At 37.7% G+C, this 19,524-nt stretch overlaps 1 protein-coding gene across 3 annotated transcripts; it reads left to right on the forward strand.

Annotated features, from left to right (window-relative positions):
• Positions 1-1,929: 1,929 nt before the first annotated feature.
• On the forward strand, positions 1,930-19,173 carry LOC108677193 (sex determination protein fruitless). 3 transcript variants are annotated; one of them, XM_018165370.2, is made up of 11 exons: positions 1,930-2,082; positions 10,367-10,458; positions 11,274-11,465; positions 11,751-12,043; positions 12,309-12,486; positions 12,831-12,968; positions 13,160-13,433; positions 13,919-14,013; positions 14,408-14,556; positions 16,254-16,403; positions 17,570-19,173. In XM_018165370.2, the coding sequence occupies exons 2-11, from the start codon at positions 10,378-10,380 to the stop codon at positions 17,757-17,759; spliced, it is 1,740 nt and encodes a 579-aa protein (XP_018020859.1). In that variant the 5' UTR covers positions 1,930-2,082; positions 10,367-10,377; the 3' UTR covers positions 17,760-19,173. The 3 variants fall into 3 exon arrangements, with proteins under 3 accessions (XP_018020859.1, XP_018020861.1, XP_018020860.1); XM_018165372.2 differs by having other exon boundaries at positions 13,163-13,433; XM_018165371.2 differs by lacking the exon at positions 1,930-2,082 and adding an exon at positions 2,120-2,176.
• The last annotated feature ends 351 nt before the right edge of the window (positions 19,174-19,524 follow it).

Raw genomic sequence — 19,524 nt, forward strand, 5'->3', positions numbered from 1 at the left:
AGAAGAAGTGCATGTTCGATACTGGCTGACATTTCTCAGCAAATCAACGGCAGCTGCTACCGAGTGGGTAAGAGGCCATCGGGAGTTGAAGCTGGTCCAAAAGTTTGATAGAGCATTATATGCCGCCTGTGGTGAAGGCTTTGTCGTGGACACCGAAATACTTTTGGTCAGGCAAGGACAGAGTCGGGTGGCAAGTTGTAGAAGCCTGCATTGACGCCCATAAGGATAACAGAAAAATAAATTATATGTGCTGTTCGGTCGTCTACGAAGGAGTACACGGAAACGTTGTGAGCCTCCTTCAATGAGCGAATTGTCCTAAATATCGAGTAGGTGCCCCAAGGTTCACGGGAAGAATTGACCGTATAGTTATAGGTGGCTAGCAGGTGCGGCCAGACTAAAGGATGACGATGCTGAGATGGTAGTTAAAAAGATTAGGTTCACCAGATTAGGTTCAAGAAGTCCTTCGTGTTGGATTCGTTCAAGAAGCCGCGAGTGTCCAGTGTGATTCGTTCAAGAAGCCAGCAGTGGAGATTGTGGTTCGCGAGGGTAAAAAGGGCTCGGCCATTATCCTCTTCGATCTCGCATGAACCACTGCGGTTTGGGCGGCGGGAGCGCCTCCCATTTTTGGCTAATTACGAGTAAGAGTTTTTGGCATATGAACAATCGTATTTTTTATACACTTTGCGATTAGAAATTTCTCTCAAATGAGTTGTGTGGTAGCCAGTTTGCGTACATGATTTGGTCATAGTTGCTTGCAAGATTTCTTGAGATTTTCTACCTACTTTGCACTCATGATTTGCAGGTTAGTTCTTTCGTGACTTTTGCCTATTCAACAAAATGTTATCTCTATATACTCACACAATATTTTGCTTCATTCGAGAACGTGATTTCGTACCAAATTGCATGTTAGATCTTTCCAACAGGTTACATAGAGATAATTTTGGTATAATGGAAGGGACGCGAATGAACAAATTACGGTATTTTTTTGTATATAACCTACCGTTATCTACGATAGATCCACGCGGTTTTCTTGCATTTAGGAGTCCCAACCCATTTCGTCCCATAAGTAGGTATCGGAAAAATTTACGGCCGGACCCATGGCAATAAATTATTTATAAATAACTAAACAATTCGAACGAAACTTTGAATATACAAACCTAACTACCCAACGGTGATGTTTAGCTCGCGACAATTTTTTTATTTGATTTTTCCTTCGTTTACGAGTATACGGCTATACGTACACGGCTCTTTGTCAAGGCAAATTTAAAAATCGGCCTCAGAAACGCCGGTCGTTTCTCCGTACAGCCGTATAACTCGCGAACGAAGGCAAAATCGAAAAAAATTGTCATGAGCTAAACATCACCAATGGGGGGTTAGGTTTACATATTAATAGTTTCATTTAAATCTGTTCAGTAGTTTAGAAGAAATTTCCTGGTCACTGCAAATTTCGGCCCGAATTGCCGTATAACTTTCGAATGAGGGTGAAATAAATAAAAAATATGAATATCAAAGTAAAATCGAAAAATCGTTACGAGCCAAATATCGGCGTTGTGAGGTTAGGTTTGCATATTCAAAGTTTTGTTCAAATCTGTTCAGCGGTTTAGAAGGAATTTAATGGTCACTGCAAATTTCGGCACGAATTGCACTATAATTCACGAATGAAGGTGAAATGGAGAAAAAAATCACCAGAATGAGAGTTATGAGACCTCTCATAGCTGTCCAAGTGGTTTAGAAAAGGGAGATCATTTCTATCACGTGTAAAACAAGTGCAGTTGAATTTAACATGAATAATTCATATTATTCATGTTCCACATTAGACAAATTCTTTGTTTTTAATGACATCTATAAATTATATCGATTCGTTGTTATGGAAACAACAAGTTTTTGGAACTGTATTTCCGTCTATAGTTTACGAGGAGTATTGGCATTTTGTAGGATTCCCCTAGTCAATTGTGAGAATTTTATGGTATCTATAGGTACTAAACAAAGATGTCGAACCATATTTATTGTTTTTCTTAGAAGATGTGAAATGTACAGAATAGTTGAAGTAATAATTACTCGTTCGCTAATAAGTTTCATAAGGTAAAGCATAAATAACTGGATTTAAATTAGGTTATTAATAGCTATTTTAGCTAACTTGCTAAGTAGTAGGAGGCTAGGAGCAATTCCTTGGAAGGTAAATACCTAGGTACCTAATTTACAATGTAGGTATATAGCTATATAGGTAGACTACCTATGTTATGTTATGTGCCCAAACAAAATATTTTCCTCTGATCTTAATGTAGCTACATTAGCTATACGTTTGAAAAGAAAATAAAATATAGAAAAATTCTGTATAAATATAAGTAAAATACAAATAAAAGCAAAAAAGCTATGAATTTTTCCATTTAGGCTAGGCTAATCAAGGGTTTCAAAAATGGACCAATTTTTGGCACTTTTTTTTAAATGCTCAATTCTACATTTCCTATGACAGGCCAATGGCTATGAGCCAATTTCAAAGATTTTAGCACCATTAGAAAGCTCTTGATGACTTGATGTACCTAGGTTGTAGGACAATAGGACATCTACGGTATTGTAGGGTAAACGCAGTACGCACCATATTTTACAACATCGTGGCTGCATAGTGACAAACCACAGAATTTTTAGAATCGGTTCATTTTTAATTTCCTTATTTACTCATGATTTAAACCAGTTTCATATGTAGGATAATGCAGGTATCCAGGATACTTTACTGGTCTACATATAGGACTCAGAAATGAACTTGAGGGAGAGTCTAAAAAACTCTAGGCTTTGCCACTATGATCGTGGGTAATTCCAACACTTCTCTACTTTTTTCTTTATATTAAGCATTGTCTTAGTTCCACACTTCCACTCATGGCTCATGCACCATGGTCAGGAAGATGTGCCAGATGCGCGGGAATTTATTTTGTCATTTTAACGACCTGTACGGTGCGCCGTACTATGCTGGTAAATAAATGCGCCATGCGCCTTACTTTAGAAAGCTAAAATAGTTCTACTATTTTAGTCGATAATATACGCAATTATATTGACTACGCAAGTCAAACTGACAATAATAAAATGTAAGACATGTCCGGGTTACTTCTGACTCTTCCGCTTGTCCGCCTTGTCGGATACGGAACGTACGGTAATCGTAAACTGTGGCTATTATACATACGAAATGTAAACAGACAGTGTTCAGTGTTGCCATATGATTTTGGAGAAAATTTCTTCTAAAATAAAGTTCTAGATTTCTCATTCACCAAATTTCCATATCAAGAAAAATCATATATTATTGAAAGATAATTAAAGGCATACTGTACTGACTACTGAGTAATGTGAGTATTACGTCTGTTCCTCCACAAACTGCTTGTGCGTGGCAGCGCGATGTAGAATTGATGGCTGGGATTGCGCGAACACGTGCGCGAAGAGAATCCATTTTCATTACATTGCGCCAACTGTGCACAGCAATAGCTTAAAAAAAGTGAAAATGCGCGGGAAAATTCACCAAAAACATACATCATCCTGAGTGTGGCTCATGCATAGATTGTTGAAATAGTGACATCATACAGTCATACTATTGCGTACCAGATTCCCGCAAAACACTAAGTCTGGCAGGAAAATGTTAAGACCCTCAGAGGATAGTGGCAAAGCAGAGAGTTTTTTAGACTCCCCACAAGTTCAATTTTGAGTACTATAAGTGGACCAGTAAAGTATTATGAATACCTACCAGCATTATCATACATAAGAAATTGGTTTAAATATTGAGTAATTGAGGAAATTAAAAATGAACTGATTCTAAAAAATCTCTGGTTTGCCAGTTGCCACTATGGCTCAGAGCAAAAGTCTGTCAAGTCCGTGGTCAGAAAGATGTGCCAGGTGCATGGGAATTTAAATTGTCTTTTAACAAACCTGAGCGCTGCGCTGTACTATGCTGGTAAAAAAATTCGCCATGCGCTATCACACACCGTATGCACAAACGTATATCCACATTGTGCTGTGGTTGGATATGAAGATTCTTTCATAGATCATAATTCAAGCAAACATTAATCACAGAACTAAAGAAGGCAACATCACTTGAGTTGAGCATCACTAGTGATTGACTGGTTTCCGCAAGTAGGGTACAAACCAGTATGTCAACGTCAGGACTACTTTCATGTTCCCAACATCCTCCCGGCTGGTGAAGTAGACATGATAAATACCTGATAACAATGCACATAAATGGACTATGCAAACTAGGTCAATACGGCATAATTACGAAGTGTAATTAAACTATGCGATACAAAATATGAATATCTATATTTTCAAGATAAGTCAATGGTCTGTCATTTATTTTTGCTTCATTTGAGCAATTATGGTTTCCAAATCTGGGTGTGCTATGTTATGTCAGGTATACTTTGCATGTGCAAAATTATAACTATCATATGACAATTGTTATGTAGGTTATCATAGCACAAATCGCCATAGAGTATCAAGATTGCAGTTCTGCCACCGGCACCACCCTTCATTGAATTATCCCTTTTCTTCTAAAATTCAATAATCTCTCTTCCAGCAAAGTTTGCAAAATTCATTAGCTTCATAAATTGCTCTCTGCTGCGGTGTTCTGAGTTCCGGTTGACATGACATCCGTTTGCTTGTTTGACGCTAATTTTGTAAAGGTTGCTTCAGATAAATTAATCTTTGCCATTCCCAATTTCCCATGTTCCACCCTCAATTTAATGTACCTAACAATATTGAATGGCATTATTCATACAAATCTGTATCTATTCAACTTTTACATTTTAAGATCTGATGGAAGCAGCAAGCGTCCCTAACAATACAAGGATGTATATAAAAACATTAATGATCTAAAAGCGGGCTTCACAACAAAAAAATTTTTCAACATGGCTATTATTAAATAAAGATCATTACTTGTAGTTTAATAAACATGAAGTCTCCCTATTAAAAAGTTATATTTCGTTGGTCAAATGGTCATCAAAGTTTTTATCAACTACTCAAGTCGAACTAACAATAATAAAATGCAAGACATGTCCGGGTTACTTCTGACTCTTCCGCTTGTTGGTTACAGAACGTATGGTAATCGGGGTGGATAGCTAGAGGTCAGCATAGCCCAAGTCTACAGTGCGATTCATATACCTTCCCGAGCGTAATGCAGCCGGGCATCTTCACGGCTTTTGACACAAAGCGCCCACCACAAAAGCGCAGTTCAGTCACAGGCCGGAGCACAACTGGCTGGAGCGCAGCAGGCTCTACCGCAACAGCTACTCCTAACATAACCTAACCTTACCTAACCTAGCCTGCGCCACCTGTTGCGGTAGGGCCTGTTGCGCTCCGGCCAGTTGTGCTCCGGTGCAGTGAAGCAGTGGCTGTGTCGTGCAAAGCAGATTTACTGTTAGCCGGAGTTGGAGTTACCCACAGCTCATTGATCTGAGGCTATGTGTAGATATTGCATGCTGATGGTTGGTGTTGGGCCCAGGGCCTGTTTACGAGTCAATTTTGTTACCCACAGCTGCGCTCCCCGGTAATTGTAAACTGCGGCTATTATACATACGAAATGTAAAGAGACGGTGTTCACTGTTGCCATATGACTTTGGAGAAAATTTCTTCTAAAATAAAGTTCTAGATTTCTCATTCACCAAATTTCTGTATCAAGAAAAATCATATATTGTTGAAGGATAATTAAAGGCATACTGTGCTGAGTATTACGTCTGTTCCTCCACAAAGTGCTCTTGCGCGGCGTAGAATTGATGGCCAGGATTGCGCAAACACATGCGCGAAGAGAAACAATTTTGATTACATTGCGCCAACTGTGCAAACCTGTGGCATTATAAAACTCAATATGCAGGGGAAAATTCCCCGAAAACATGCATCATCCTGAGTGTGGAAGTCAACTAGTGAGAACATTGAAACGCATGTCAAAGTTGATAGTTGACCTTGCTCTACCAAATAGTGATAAAATGTTTGTGTAGAAGGAATATTATGGTTTGAGACTTTTAAATAAGTCTGTGAATAGGGTAAATGCGGTATATTCCAACACATTCAGGATGTAGCAATAAATGAATGGCTATAAAAATATCACCGTATGCGCAACTCAAGTTCTGATAGGTTTACGTCACTCTCAAAACACCACACTACGCGCCAGCAACAATGAAATGTCACAAACTGTTGCCATATTTATTTAAAAGCCTTTAGAATTCAAACCTACAAAATCCCTGAATTTTGACGCTACGTGTGACTAATTTTGGCATGTTGCGAGACTAATTCTGGCAGCGCTTCAAACTCTATTAATTTGTAATTCGTAATTCCAGCACCCTGTGTTGGAATTCCGACGCCCTGTGTGAGCTGTATCAGAATACGACACAGCTCCGAATGAGCTTAATTAAAACATTTTTATTTTTTAATTAAGCTTTTAATTAAGAGCTATTAAGCTTTCAATTAAGAAAATTTTAATATTTGGATACAACTCAGAATGAGCTGTGTGTGTCTAATTCCAAGTTGTATCGGAATTAGTTTTTATGTGTCTAAAACCGTCGGTCAATTTAATCATCTATTAATTTATTTACCACTTGAAATCAGCAAATACAAGTATACTGTTGCCGCGTGTCTCCTGCGGGTGAGGCAAGCACATTGCCTACTCCTACTTGATAGGTTGGCAACAACCTACTTGGGGTGTGGATAATGATGAGACTAAACTTGATCTTTTATTACTGACAAATGAAACAGAATTTAGATTATAGTTCAATTAAATGGCTCTTGGTTATGCAGTGAACGCAAGTGTGGTGCATAAGTGAATGACGAATGTCGGTATACAGCAATCCCTTGATTAGCACGGTTTTGAATACCGCGGTTTTGATTAATGCGGAAAAAAAATTTGCAACCTACCCTTGATCTACGCGGTGCCAGTTTTGATTAGCGCGACTTTTTTTTCACAATGCATCATTTTCCCGCCTCTAGCCAGAGGTGTTACATTAGTGCTTATTAGATCTTATGTTGTGCTTCTGTTACGACTTTGGAAAAATTTGCCAAATGTTGTTACTTTATGAATTTCAGCCAATAATTCTTTAAATAAGGTCCCGTTCAAACAGGAGCATGGAACTAACATGGGTAGGAGCATGGAACTATCTAGAACAGGAGCATGGAACTAACATGGGTAGGAGCATGGAACCATCTAGAACAGGAGCATGGAACCATCTAGAACAGGAGCATGGAACTAACATGGGTAGGAGCATGGAACTAATTTTGCGGTGCAATTTGCTTTTACTTTTGGCCATAATATTGACCCCTGAGTTATGGATGGGGCAGGGAATTCTATTTTATAGGTTAAAATAGTTGTCATCTGCATACAAGGAAATTCATGAATTCTGTTCAAGTTGCTGACTAGTGCGCAACACTACTTGGCTACAGAGTAATTTTTCTATGGTTTTTATAAATGCACTTCTCTGAAGGGCATTTTTGAGGTGAAAAGAGGTTCAAATAAGTAGCCCTCCCAATATCAATACAGTGGAAAGAACAGTTTATACTAACCACATATTTTAATCTTGGTTTGAATCAACTTCATTATAGTAGCCAGGAGAAAGACTTATCCCTTGGATTTCCTTATTTTTGTATAAAAGCAATATTTTTCAAGCATTCCTATTAATTTGCTGAAAAATGATGCAAGTTGAGAGTTGGTTCCATGTGAATACAATGCCTTCATTACTGTAACTCATGCGGACGCTATTCACGCAAAGACTGCAATAACCTTGCCAGGCTATGGTGACTTTATTGTGCCCATTGCCGATATTGCTGGCAACTTAAAAGTAGGTATCAACTATATACCTCTCAACTTCTGATGAGTCAACCCTGCACAAGTGTAAGATTTAATTTTTAGCTTCTTGTTTTGATATTTTATATATTCTAGCAGGTTTTCTGAAAGTAGCTTGTGTCATTGATGGTAGCTTTCAAGCCAGAATCATTTTTTGAGCCACAAGATTTCTGCCATATGAATTAAGTCCCTTTTTTTATATTTTCTTATTGTTAACTAAATTCTAATGTTAAGTGTTAACTCCAGAGAGTAGATCTTCTCCACACTAGATTAAAATTGCCTCATTATTTTTGCTCTGTACATTAAGAGAAGGCATTTCATAAAACTGACCATAAAAGGCTGCTAGTAGTGCTAGATTGGAATTTTCATACTTGTGAATGAAATCTCATGGCTTTAACATGACCAATTTTTAATAAATTTGACAATTATGTGGCCCAATCATACAGTTGATAATTCTTCTAGCCTGACGGGAATCTCATGACTCCAAAAATGGCAGGAAAGCTCTAGTCACGGCACAAATGGTAGATGTATTCTGCCTCAGTAGGGCTGGAAGCCAAATATACATATAGTCAGATGGGGTAAGACAGGACCGAAATCACTAACAAGCCCGTAGCATCTATACCATGAATAATTAAAAAATCCTAAACCTATCACAAGGTGTATCTATGCAATAGGCTTCTAAGCTACAACTCTGACATTTTGCATCTAACATAGTTTTCTGTACAGATTAAAAAAAGTGAGCTGGTCCCATCTTACCCCATTGGGGTAAGATGGGACCAGGCATGGGGTAAGACCTGTCTCTTATACACATCTAGATGTGTATAAGAGACAGGAGCTTATTTCCCAAGCAGGGTTAACTATTTTGTGACCCTTCTTTACATAGGTTTTCTTTAAAAATTAGCCAGAAATTCATTATTTGCAGAAGAGGGTTGAAACAAACACTGAAATGACAGGCAATGATTGCTCTAACATATTCTTTTGTCAAATTAAATTCAGTGCAATTAGAATGCACGCCATGGGCTGGTCCTTTCTTACCCCATGAAGGCTGCGATCCTGTCTTACCCCATTTGACTATATACTGGTACACGCTCTGTGCCATACATTCAAAATTTTTGTTATGCATGCATTGTACAATTGTATAGACCATGGATGCTTATTAGTGCTTTAGTTATTTTCTTGCTCATAACTGATTATGAAGCCCAAACTGTAAGACTTTCCTCTTATCTGGACTGATTATTTTGTAACAAATGACATCTGTAAAATTGTAGAAAAGGCAAAAAGAACTTGACCTGGCTGGACTTAATCCCTGTGCCCTGTGGATAGGTATCTAGCAACATAGAGAAGTATTTTTTACTTACCTGACCCTAACTCTAACCCTAACCCTAACCTATTAAGGTTGGCAGTTTTTAGAATGTCCGGTAATGTAGCTCATTGATTTGTGTTAACTGGATCAAATTTTGTTCGTATTTCTAGCCCCTGTCTGGTAATGTTACTAATCCTGTTTAGGCAAAAATATAGGCAAAAATATATGTACATATTTGGCCCAGAGAAAAATTATTCATATGGATTTATGCTTTGAGATCAGGGCACAAGATATTAATCAAAGTAAATGGTTGATACTCATCTATACAGTGTTGGACTTGGTTCTAATTATCTGCATCACAAATATATTTATTCAAGACAATGCAATCCTAAAAGCTCAGTAGTACTAAAACAAATATGATAAGAATGAAGACAATTTTCTACTTATATTGTAAATCTGGGAATATACAGGATACATTTTCCCAAATTTACACCAGGTTGAACTGACCTGAAATAATTGATTTTACCACCTGGTCTAAGTTACCCCAAGAGCTGGGGTAACAAAGACCATCACTTTTTTTTAAATTACATAAAGACTATGAGAGGCAGGAGCCAGCAATTTATGGTGAGTGAAGCTAGAGTATAGACCTGTATTTTGCATGTTTCAATTCAAGTTTAATTTAGCTAGTAAAAAAATGGCATCATTTATAAAAAAAGTGGTCTAAGTTACCCCATTTTACGGTATATAATATTGGATATGTATAATACATACCGGTATATAATATTGGAGGTAAAAAATAGATTTTTCTAATAATTTTTAACTGCTCATATCCATCTTATTTACAAGATATATAGGGATAAAATTGCTACTATTCATACATGGGACTGATAATGTATCTTTGGCTGAATGTACCTACTTTAGCAATGTTTGATATAGGTACCTAGTTAACTTGCTAAAAAAAATCCTTAACAAATAGTAAAATCTTAAGATGTCTTCAAAATGAAAGTTATGTTTTATAAAAATTTGACAATTCAACTAATGAAAATTATTGCCAATTTGTGTTGATAGCTAAATTTAATTAAGTCGCCCAAACTACCTCTTAATAGAGGGTTTAAGAAGAGAATAAGGTACTTCAGAGTTAAAATCATAGACTTGAGAGAGGAGTTACATTGATGCAATGGAATTATATACTGCCATACATGACACTTATTATTATGGCTTTATTTTACAAGCTTTGACCTAATTGAAATCTTTATTTTCAGAGACCACAGTCATGGGGGCAGATCAGTTCCTCCTCACATGGAATAACCACAGAGCTAACTTTGCTTCTGTCTTCTCTGATTTCAGACTTCAGGTAACCTTGCACTAGAGTTCAATTGTATATTAAGTATTTTTGGTTGCTTTTTTTTTGGTTTTGTTTAATTTATGGTGTCAAGATTAAAATAATGGATTTAATCCTAGATCCAATAAGCAATTTAATCTTGCATATTTTAAAGGTGAAGTAGTGAACTGTATTATTTATGCGATCCATTCTTCGTATTTGATGAGAACTTCGTATTTGATGAGAATCATGAATAATTACTTGATACTGTTAAACTGAATGAAGATGGCACAAGAATATAATTTGATATGTAGAAATTTTTGACCTGCTTGAAAATGGCACCAAAATTTTATTTTTAGGGGCCATACATATATGACCATGATTTGGCATAAGGTCCCATTACTCTCAGTAATGTGGATAACAATCTTAGCAGATGTCATGGCTAAAGTTTTGTACCTGGTTGAAAATGTATCTGAGATGCAATTTGGTGCTCATTTTTTTCACAGTTTTATTGTGAAACTTATTAGTTTTGTATATTATGTGTACTAGTTATGACACTTCTGAGTTTTTTACTGGGCAGACACCAGTAATATTAATTACTTGAAATAATGGCCCTGAATTGTGTTGACTAGGAACTGCTCATTCATGGCTTTTGTTATTTGTTTATTATTAATTTATTGCACAACTGATTTTCTTATCCTATTTAAACCATTTACTGCAAGTATTTTGAATTTTATTTAAGTACAGGCAAGTTGCTTAAAGCCGTATGTTGCAAGCTCAACTGTCTCTCAACTGTTGATCATGTTTATATAAAGAAGATATGGTTTTACATCATTTCTTTGTTGCAGGGTCAGCTCGTAGATGTTACACTGCTATGTGATGGAGGAAGCTACCCTGCCCACCGCCTCGTGCTCGCTGCTTGTTCTCCTTACTTTGCCTCTCTCTTTTGTACCCTGGACTCGTCTCATCCTGTTATTTTTCTCCGCGATGTCCGGCAAGCTGAACTTGAGGCTTTGCTGGAGTTTATCTACAGAGGACAGGTTCCTGCAATATTAATACCATTTACTTTGAATTTCTGAGTTATATACCGTATTCATACATTTAATCCACATATTAAAACATAAAATAATTTGATCAGTTATACTTTTGACTACATATTTTTTGAAATTTTTATCTGTGGCTACTAAATTTACCAGCATATAAATATTATACAGTGATGCTTTTCTCACCTTACGTTCATTGTTTCATGTGTATTCTGCTTCCTTGTTTAGTAAAGAATTTAGCTGAAAAATATTGTGTAACCCTAAACAGTTGAATTTTTTTAGGTGAGTGTTGCCAACAGTGAGCTTGGAGGACTAATAAAAATCGCGGAATCTTTACGCATCAAAGGCCTGGGAGATGTTTCTCAGCGGGAGCCCACCACATCACCAACTCCTAATGGTAATCAGCAGCTTCTCCTTAACTCTGGCATGAAACGTTCAGCTTCTCCCAACTTCTCTGAGACTCACTCGACCACCTTCTCTCTGCACAACACGGCCAGTGGTGTTGGTGCTGCTGTCTCATCCAACCGAAGCAAGAAAGTAGCCCGACGTACTAATATAAATCAGCCTCAACAGGGGTGAGAAATTGCAGTGTTACTGAATGATGACATTATTGATAGACTGAATAAAATGTCTTTATATAGGAGGGATTTATTTTTAAGCCCTTTACTTCTTATTTCTCATGTTCCTGATGTAAATTTCACTAGGTTTGTATGATATTGGTATTTTTGGCAGCACACATTGTGGTGCAAAATTTCATGTTCCATGTACCTGCGTTTTGAGGATGTATGAGAGGTAAAAATATTTAAAATTGAATTATTTCATGGGATTCGTTTCTGATAGAAATGAAGAGAACTTGAAGAACATGGTGGGCACTTCAGGAGTTGCCTCGACTGCCAGCACCTTCCTGCCTGATCTGAAGGCCATTTTGACTGCGGCCAACTCGTACACACAAGGCCTCGCTGCTACCTTCCCAGCCCTTGCTGCTGTCTCTGCTGCTGCTGCTCACTATTCTAAGCAGGTGATTTTTTATATTCACGTCTGAACCCAAAACCAAAGTAAAAAAACCTAAAGCTTCTAACAAATTTGTTCAGAATTCAGTTGCCAGGGTTCATAAACAATCTAAGCTCAACATTTGGGCATTTGGAGATATTGAAAAGAAAATCTAGTAAGTATGGTGTTCTAAAACTTGAATTAGTTGAATCAATTCGCTTTACGTTTCATTTCATTTATAGTCCAATGAACTTTTTGTAATCTGTTATTTTATTTTCTGTAAAATGTTAGCAGGCTAATTACTTCAACATTAAATTTACAAAAAATACTTCATATATCAGAGTATTGACTACGAATTTTTGTGATTTTCAGAATGGAAGCTATGAGGATAACAATTCTGGCGGTGAAGAAGGATACAAACTTCGGTGGTGCCTTGAGAAAGGGAAGGAGCAGCTGCAGCATCAGGCTTCACCCAGCAAACTTAAGACCGAACATGAAGAGTCTGCTGAGGTCTGTTTATTATTGATGCAGATTTTGTTATGCAGCTATTTTGTTTAATGTAACTGTTGCTAGTAATTACAAAAAGAATTGATAATTTGTTATAATTTGGAGTTTGGTATACTCTCCATGCCGTTCCCCATTTGGGTTTAGTAAATTCCAACTACATAGTGAACAAGTGAATAATTAAAATAATATTTCAGCAGGAAGTGCAAGAATTGGATGACCCAAGTAGCAACGACAGCAGCTTTGAAGGCAGTCAGAATGCCTGTGATGCAACTCAGTACGTGCAGGATGACAATAATTCAACTTCAATGACTACCAAGACCGACAACTCGGCGGCTACTTGCCATCTGTTGCAGCAGCTCTACACCGGCACGACCAACGCTGCTGTCTCAACCAGCGACGTGTCGTCTCTGCTCTCGACCTACCAGCAGCTGCTCACGTCCTCGACTGGCGCCGAGCAGCCTAACGCGAGTGTGTGCCTCTTCAAACTCAATAAAACTCGTTATACTACATAGTCTTGCAACTCTCAAGTTGTACCGAGTTTTAGTACAACTCTTTAACACTCATCTGGCATCACGATATTGCAATGTTTGAATTATACCAACTGTAGGTACAGTTTAATCTATGCTGTCTGACAATGGGGACGTTTCTTGTTGCATGAGCGGTAATCTTTTGATTGAGATGGGCTAGCTTTTAAACGAATTTTAATAAAGAAAAAACTTTTCCAAGTTTCTTCTCCACTGAATTGATAAATTTTGGATGTCAGACACGGCTTCTACTTGAGCAGATAATATCAATTATAATATTTTTATTGAACAATCCTCTGTTTTGAAAATAAATAAATAGTTCCATATTGTCTCTTATATGATCTCCTGAATTTATACTTATTCCTCTTTAATTAACGATCGCGCTCATATTTCTTTTTAAATCTTGAAAGTGTACTTCATTTTGTTAAGGTGTCATGGTTGATGAAGACGCCTCTACTCCTCACTCAAGCTCCGCCATCCCAACAACCATTGCCGACGTCTCAGCGCAAGCCAAGGATGCTAAAGTTTGCATTGTTCCCTTGTTCTTTGCAATATTTCCCTTGACATGAATGTTTCAATAGGAATTTTTGTTATAACTCTGTTACAGACGAGCAGAAATTATAGTATTCTATGTTTTTATTTCTCCCGGAAGTCGTTGTTTAGATTTTCAAGGACCTACTGATAATTGGTAGTTAAATGTGTTTTACAATTGATCTTGGGTCTAACATCAAAATTTTCTCATCCATTACTGAAACCATTGATTAAGCCAACCTGTACTGTGCCTTTATGAAATTGAAATTACAATGAATTACGTTGAAAATAAGATAGCCAGAAGTATGATCTCTTCAGATGTCCAGAAGTGAGTAACTGAGTATTCATCTCTTCTGACTCACGTTTAAATGATATGTTGTGTTGCAGTGCTTGACGTGCCAGTTGTGCGGAGCGAATATAAAACACACGGCAAACTTCCGGCGTCACATGAAGCAACATCTGAACCCCCGTCGCTTTCCTTGCCCCTGGTGCAGCGCTGCGTTTGGACGCAAGGACAATCTCAAGACCCACACCCGGTCAGTGCTCAACATACATGCAAAATGCGATAGCAACAGCAACACCCATGTTGCAACTGCAACATCCATGTTGCAGTTGCACCCATCCATCTAATCTAAAAAATCCTTGGATTTCCTTCCGATCTCCCTCAATCCTTGCTGTTTGGGAGGGCTTGGGAAATTTGTTGATTGTAGAGTCGATGTTGTTGGTGATTCCCTGGTAAATCCAATCTTGGTAAATTAGATCTAAACAAATTTTAAACCGATAAGAATGACATGGACGTGGTGAGGGGTGACAACCATGGCTACATGGGGAAGCTATCTCAAGGAATCACTGGGGAAGACTCATCTCGTTGGTACCGGTTGAAAGACCCTGGGTATTATTGTGATCAGAAACTTTGTCTAAGCTCACCGGTACTCCGAACGACATTAGACAATAAATTCATTGTACATTTCAAATGCTTGTATGTAGAGCTAATAAAATAAGATCAATTCAGGTCTATAATGATAATAATTCCTGGACTGATGATATTTTTGTTGTGTTGAAATAAAGGTCACGTTTTGCTTAGCTTAATAACTGCATGAACAAGGCCGGGCGGATTTAACCAGTTGCTTCTTTGGTAGCATGACGAGCACACGGTGCCAGGCTCATGAAATTAATTCATCTCTGCCATTCATGCCTAATTGTCCACGCAACCGGTGGCCCTTGTAGAACCGTTGTTGTGTCTTGAAGTAGTTTTGTGAACGATGGTGATCGTTCACTGTTATCAGTCATTAAATACCCACATTCTATTGATAATTTCTTGGGCATTTGTTGACGTGGATACCGAGAGTGTTATTGTACAGCCACGTCTGACGTAGTCGTCTTAGTAACATTTGCGTCTGACCTTACTGCAGTAACAGTGACGTCGTGACAGGTCAGATCTGAGTTGCTGCGAGTCGGTTAGTTAGTCGTGTATTGCAAGCCTTACTGTGAGGTAGCACCTAGGCTCGCTCCGCTGTGCTGACGCACAAGAGATCTTGTAGTTGCTAGATCTTGTGGCTGTGCCGTGAAAGATTTATCAGACTGTTTATTGACCATCGAAATTTTATCCGTGCCTTTTTTTAACAGTTCCTTGCTGAAATAAAATTACGTTTTAAAGGCTTAAACTGAAGTTTTAATGAACGGAATCCAAGTACAATAAAATTCCAGCGATCGAATATGTAAAAAATATTAGCGATAAAATTCAGATAATTATTTTCAAGAAGATAGTTACCGGCGCTTGGCCGTATAACTCGTGGCCGTCTGACAACATTGGAAAGAAAATTGCGGCGACGTCCGGTGACAGTTTTACTTGCAATAGTCAAATAATTAAATACTTTGCTTCCCCAGCATGTCCTACAACGTACCATTTAGTTTTCCTTTACAATTTTGTGAGATTCGTTTCTACTTGCGCCCCCACAAGTATTTAGTGATTTAGCTTGATTGTTGATGTTTCTTGTAACTTGTCTCGACAGCTATATTACTTTGTTAAATGACTTTGACAAAATTTCATGAGTTCAGTATTCGAACGTTTATTCAATGTTGTCACTGAAACAGTTATTGGATAACAAGATGCATAATTTATTGCAATTTTGTTTCTCAACCGTTTGCAATATCGCCCTCTCGACATTAATTATAATTAAAGTTCATGCTATCTTTGTAGTTTACTTATTACATCTACGAGCATTGATCACAGAAAGCACCATCCTGCTGAGGTGGAGGCTCAGGAAGGAGGAGGTGTGACCAGCAGCCAAGGAGCCACCACGACAGCCGAGGACGGTGCCACCCTGCCTGCGGACGCTGCAACCGCCGGCCCTGTTGAGTGCAACCAAACTATCGAGGATGCGTGAGTTGTACTACTTATTCTGGTTTTAAATATAACGCGGAGTATGCACCCTCTGTCTATCAGAGAAATGAAAGGTACCAACATATTGTCCAAATAGTGAAATACTCTTAACCTTGAGCACAATCTGGCAGCATACTCACTTACCCTCAGAGGTGGGCAGTAGCGGTAGCGGCGCTACATTTAAGGCAATGTAGCGGTAGCGGTAGCGCCCGCTACATATTTAAGTAGCGATACGAGGTTTTGCCGCTACAGCGCTACCGCTACATTTATAGATAAAGCCTTTAGATTTTACTTAATAGTATTAAATATTATAAACCAGCATGATACATACATAATATAAATTACAGAATAAAACTGTACGAAAGATTTCGGTGTAATGTTGTCAACCTCAGCCTGTTACTAGTGTCAACAGTTACCCTTTACGGGCGGAACTCGGTTAGAATGAGACAAACACAGGAGCAAAAATAACATCAATATTTGGGCAAAGTGTAACTCATTTCTCTGGGCGTATTGATACATCAACCCTCATCAATGCAATTCGTATCTAAAAAATGTGTAACTATTTTTACCTCCAGTGGTCGAAGATTTAGAGAGTGGATGTTGAATAATTTTTTGTTCGAATTAAATTTGTTTCGATTAAGGCATTTTTCTTAATGTGGAATGCTCGATAATGAATAATTTGCATTGAGCGCTGGCAAAAATGTTATTCTGTATACCCATACTTATTTTAGCATCAAGTTAGTTGCCTTCAACAATCTAATTGATTTTAATTAATAAATTTGTTTTCTTGGCTTCGTCCCTGAACTCTCACAGTCGATTATAAAGCTACTTATTAGTGATGAAATGGATATATTGATGTCATCTAGAGTTTTACGCTGTTGTGCCATCTCGTTGATTAAATTAAAATTTGCGAACTGAAATTCTTGTATTGAAGCACATAAGTGATTCACAACATTACTGGAATTTGCATATGTCCAGTTTTCTTTCTAAAGATCAGTATTTGTTTTTTCAACCTTTCGAATGAAGAGTAAAATCAGAGCTCAGTCAATTGGTAGAAACAACAAACTATTTTATGGCACCAAGCACCGTAGGGGAAAACTATTTATTTCTTGATCTTGCTTTATCATTTGTTTATATCTTTCTTCATTCTGCGTTCTTAACTGCAGCTGCAATGATAAGGAAGACGACGCAAGTCCTGCTGCTGAAGCGGACCGAAACCTGAAGGCTCCAGCTGAGCTCAAGTGGAGCAAGAAAATTAAAACTGAAGAAGAAGATGAAGAGCGTCGCGAAGAAGAGCCTCTTGTAATTGATGAAGATGATGAAGATGACGACGATGAAGAGGATGATGAGTATTAAGATGATGACAATAAATAGAATGATGAGTATTAAGAGTTGTCAACGCTGAAATCAAGAAGTTACTGTAGGTAACAGTTGAACATTTTGTTTCATACTGCGTTGTACGGACTCGCTTTAGATTGTCGCTGCAAAAATTAGTTATATATTCGCATTGCTCTTCGTTCCATCTTCAAGTATTAGTATACCAAGACTTTCAAGAGGCATATTTATGAATTGAAATGTCGCCGTTAATATCTTTTGATCGAGCTTTCATGGTAAAAAGGCTTTTCGGTGTTGCCATTTCTTCTGGCGCTCGCGAGTCCATGCAAAATCGTAACGCATATCTGTTGTTATTCGAACGTTCTTTCCTGAGGAGTACGTCTCTAGGAAACACAGTTGTGCCGATGCTATTTTTGAGATATTTCTTATGTGTGCAATCTTGTGCAGCCGTTACGGCATAATTTAGCAGCGATGGTAAAGACCTTTGATGTGATTTTTTTATTTCAAATCTGTTGATTTATTTTATTCTAATTGTTTGTTGATTTGCTTCTTATTTTGCTTGCTACTGGGCTGCAAATGTGATCTTGGTGCCTATCGATGTGCTCGCCTTTCTTCTTGCTCCTCTAAGAAACCGAATCTTACAAATCATTCGTTTGATGGCTATTGAATCAACTGACTTTCGCTACATTATTTCGCGAATGTTGTCAGCTTGGAGTTTTTACTTGAGTTTAATGTACGGTAACTTTAATGCTCTCTTACGTAGTTTAGACGCTTTTTATGACCATTGTTTTTCTAGTGTTTTGCTAGTACGAAAGCTAGGTTGCGATGCTCGCTTGCCTATATCATGGCTTCATCCCTTCCTGTGCTTTATAAAAAACCGAGTGCCTTAACACAATAATGATTGTAGAGTAAATGAGTTCTTAAATGCTAGACTCAAATTTTTGGATTCTCAATAATTGTTTTGCAATGGCAGCATAAAATGAATATTCAAAACGTAATTTGAACTGAATTACTAGATCTATTAATCTTCTTGCTTTGCTCATCAGTCACCGGGCTAAACAGGCTTCAAGTTATAGGGAGAACCGGGTGCTTTTACGTTGAAAAATCTAACCTCGTTACCTTTAAATGCTAGTCCCTTCCAATGAAATTAGGTAATGTCCCTGATAGAGCGTGTCGGCTTGCTGCCGGTTTGGATTAAAGCTTACGTCTCTTTAATACCGACGTTATTCTGGTATTCGTCTAGGCCTTCATTTTGTGTCATGTTCAGCTTGATGTTAAATTTAATACCTTGTTTCTAACATTCTTGTATCACCACTTGACGTTTTAGCGATTGTCTCGTCGCTTTTATCTCGCCTATGCACGTGTGCCATTAATGGAAAACATTTCGCGTGTGTATCACTTTAATTATGTAACGGTAATTTCATTAGATGTGTGCCTTTGTCTGGCGACTGTATCTCGATGCTGCTCAATCATGTCCTGTAGATTAGCTTAGATATAGTACATTAAATTTAAGATGTGTGTTACGAGTGATTTTTCCCTTTGCATTGAAACTGTTGATTTTTGTAATACTTTCATTTATAGGGGACAGTTGTAACTTCTTTATTGCGGTGTAGTAGTGATTTTTCTGACAATAATAATCTGTACTAGGAATACTTTATTAGATTTATCGTTTATTGGGTAAAATGAACTCGGTTCTTCTTTGGTAATCTGATTGGCTTGCCATAACTCTTCAACCGTAGTAATGACGTTCGCATTTTCATTGAAAACCGTTAAATTATTTATAGAG

The sequence above is a fragment of the Hyalella azteca genome, unplaced genomic scaffold (assembly GCF_000764305.2).
Source record: "Hyalella azteca isolate HAZT.00-mixed unplaced genomic scaffold, Hazt_2.0.2 contig6587, whole genome shotgun sequence".
Taxonomy (NCBI): domain Eukaryota; kingdom Metazoa; phylum Arthropoda; class Malacostraca; order Amphipoda; family Hyalellidae; genus Hyalella; species Hyalella azteca.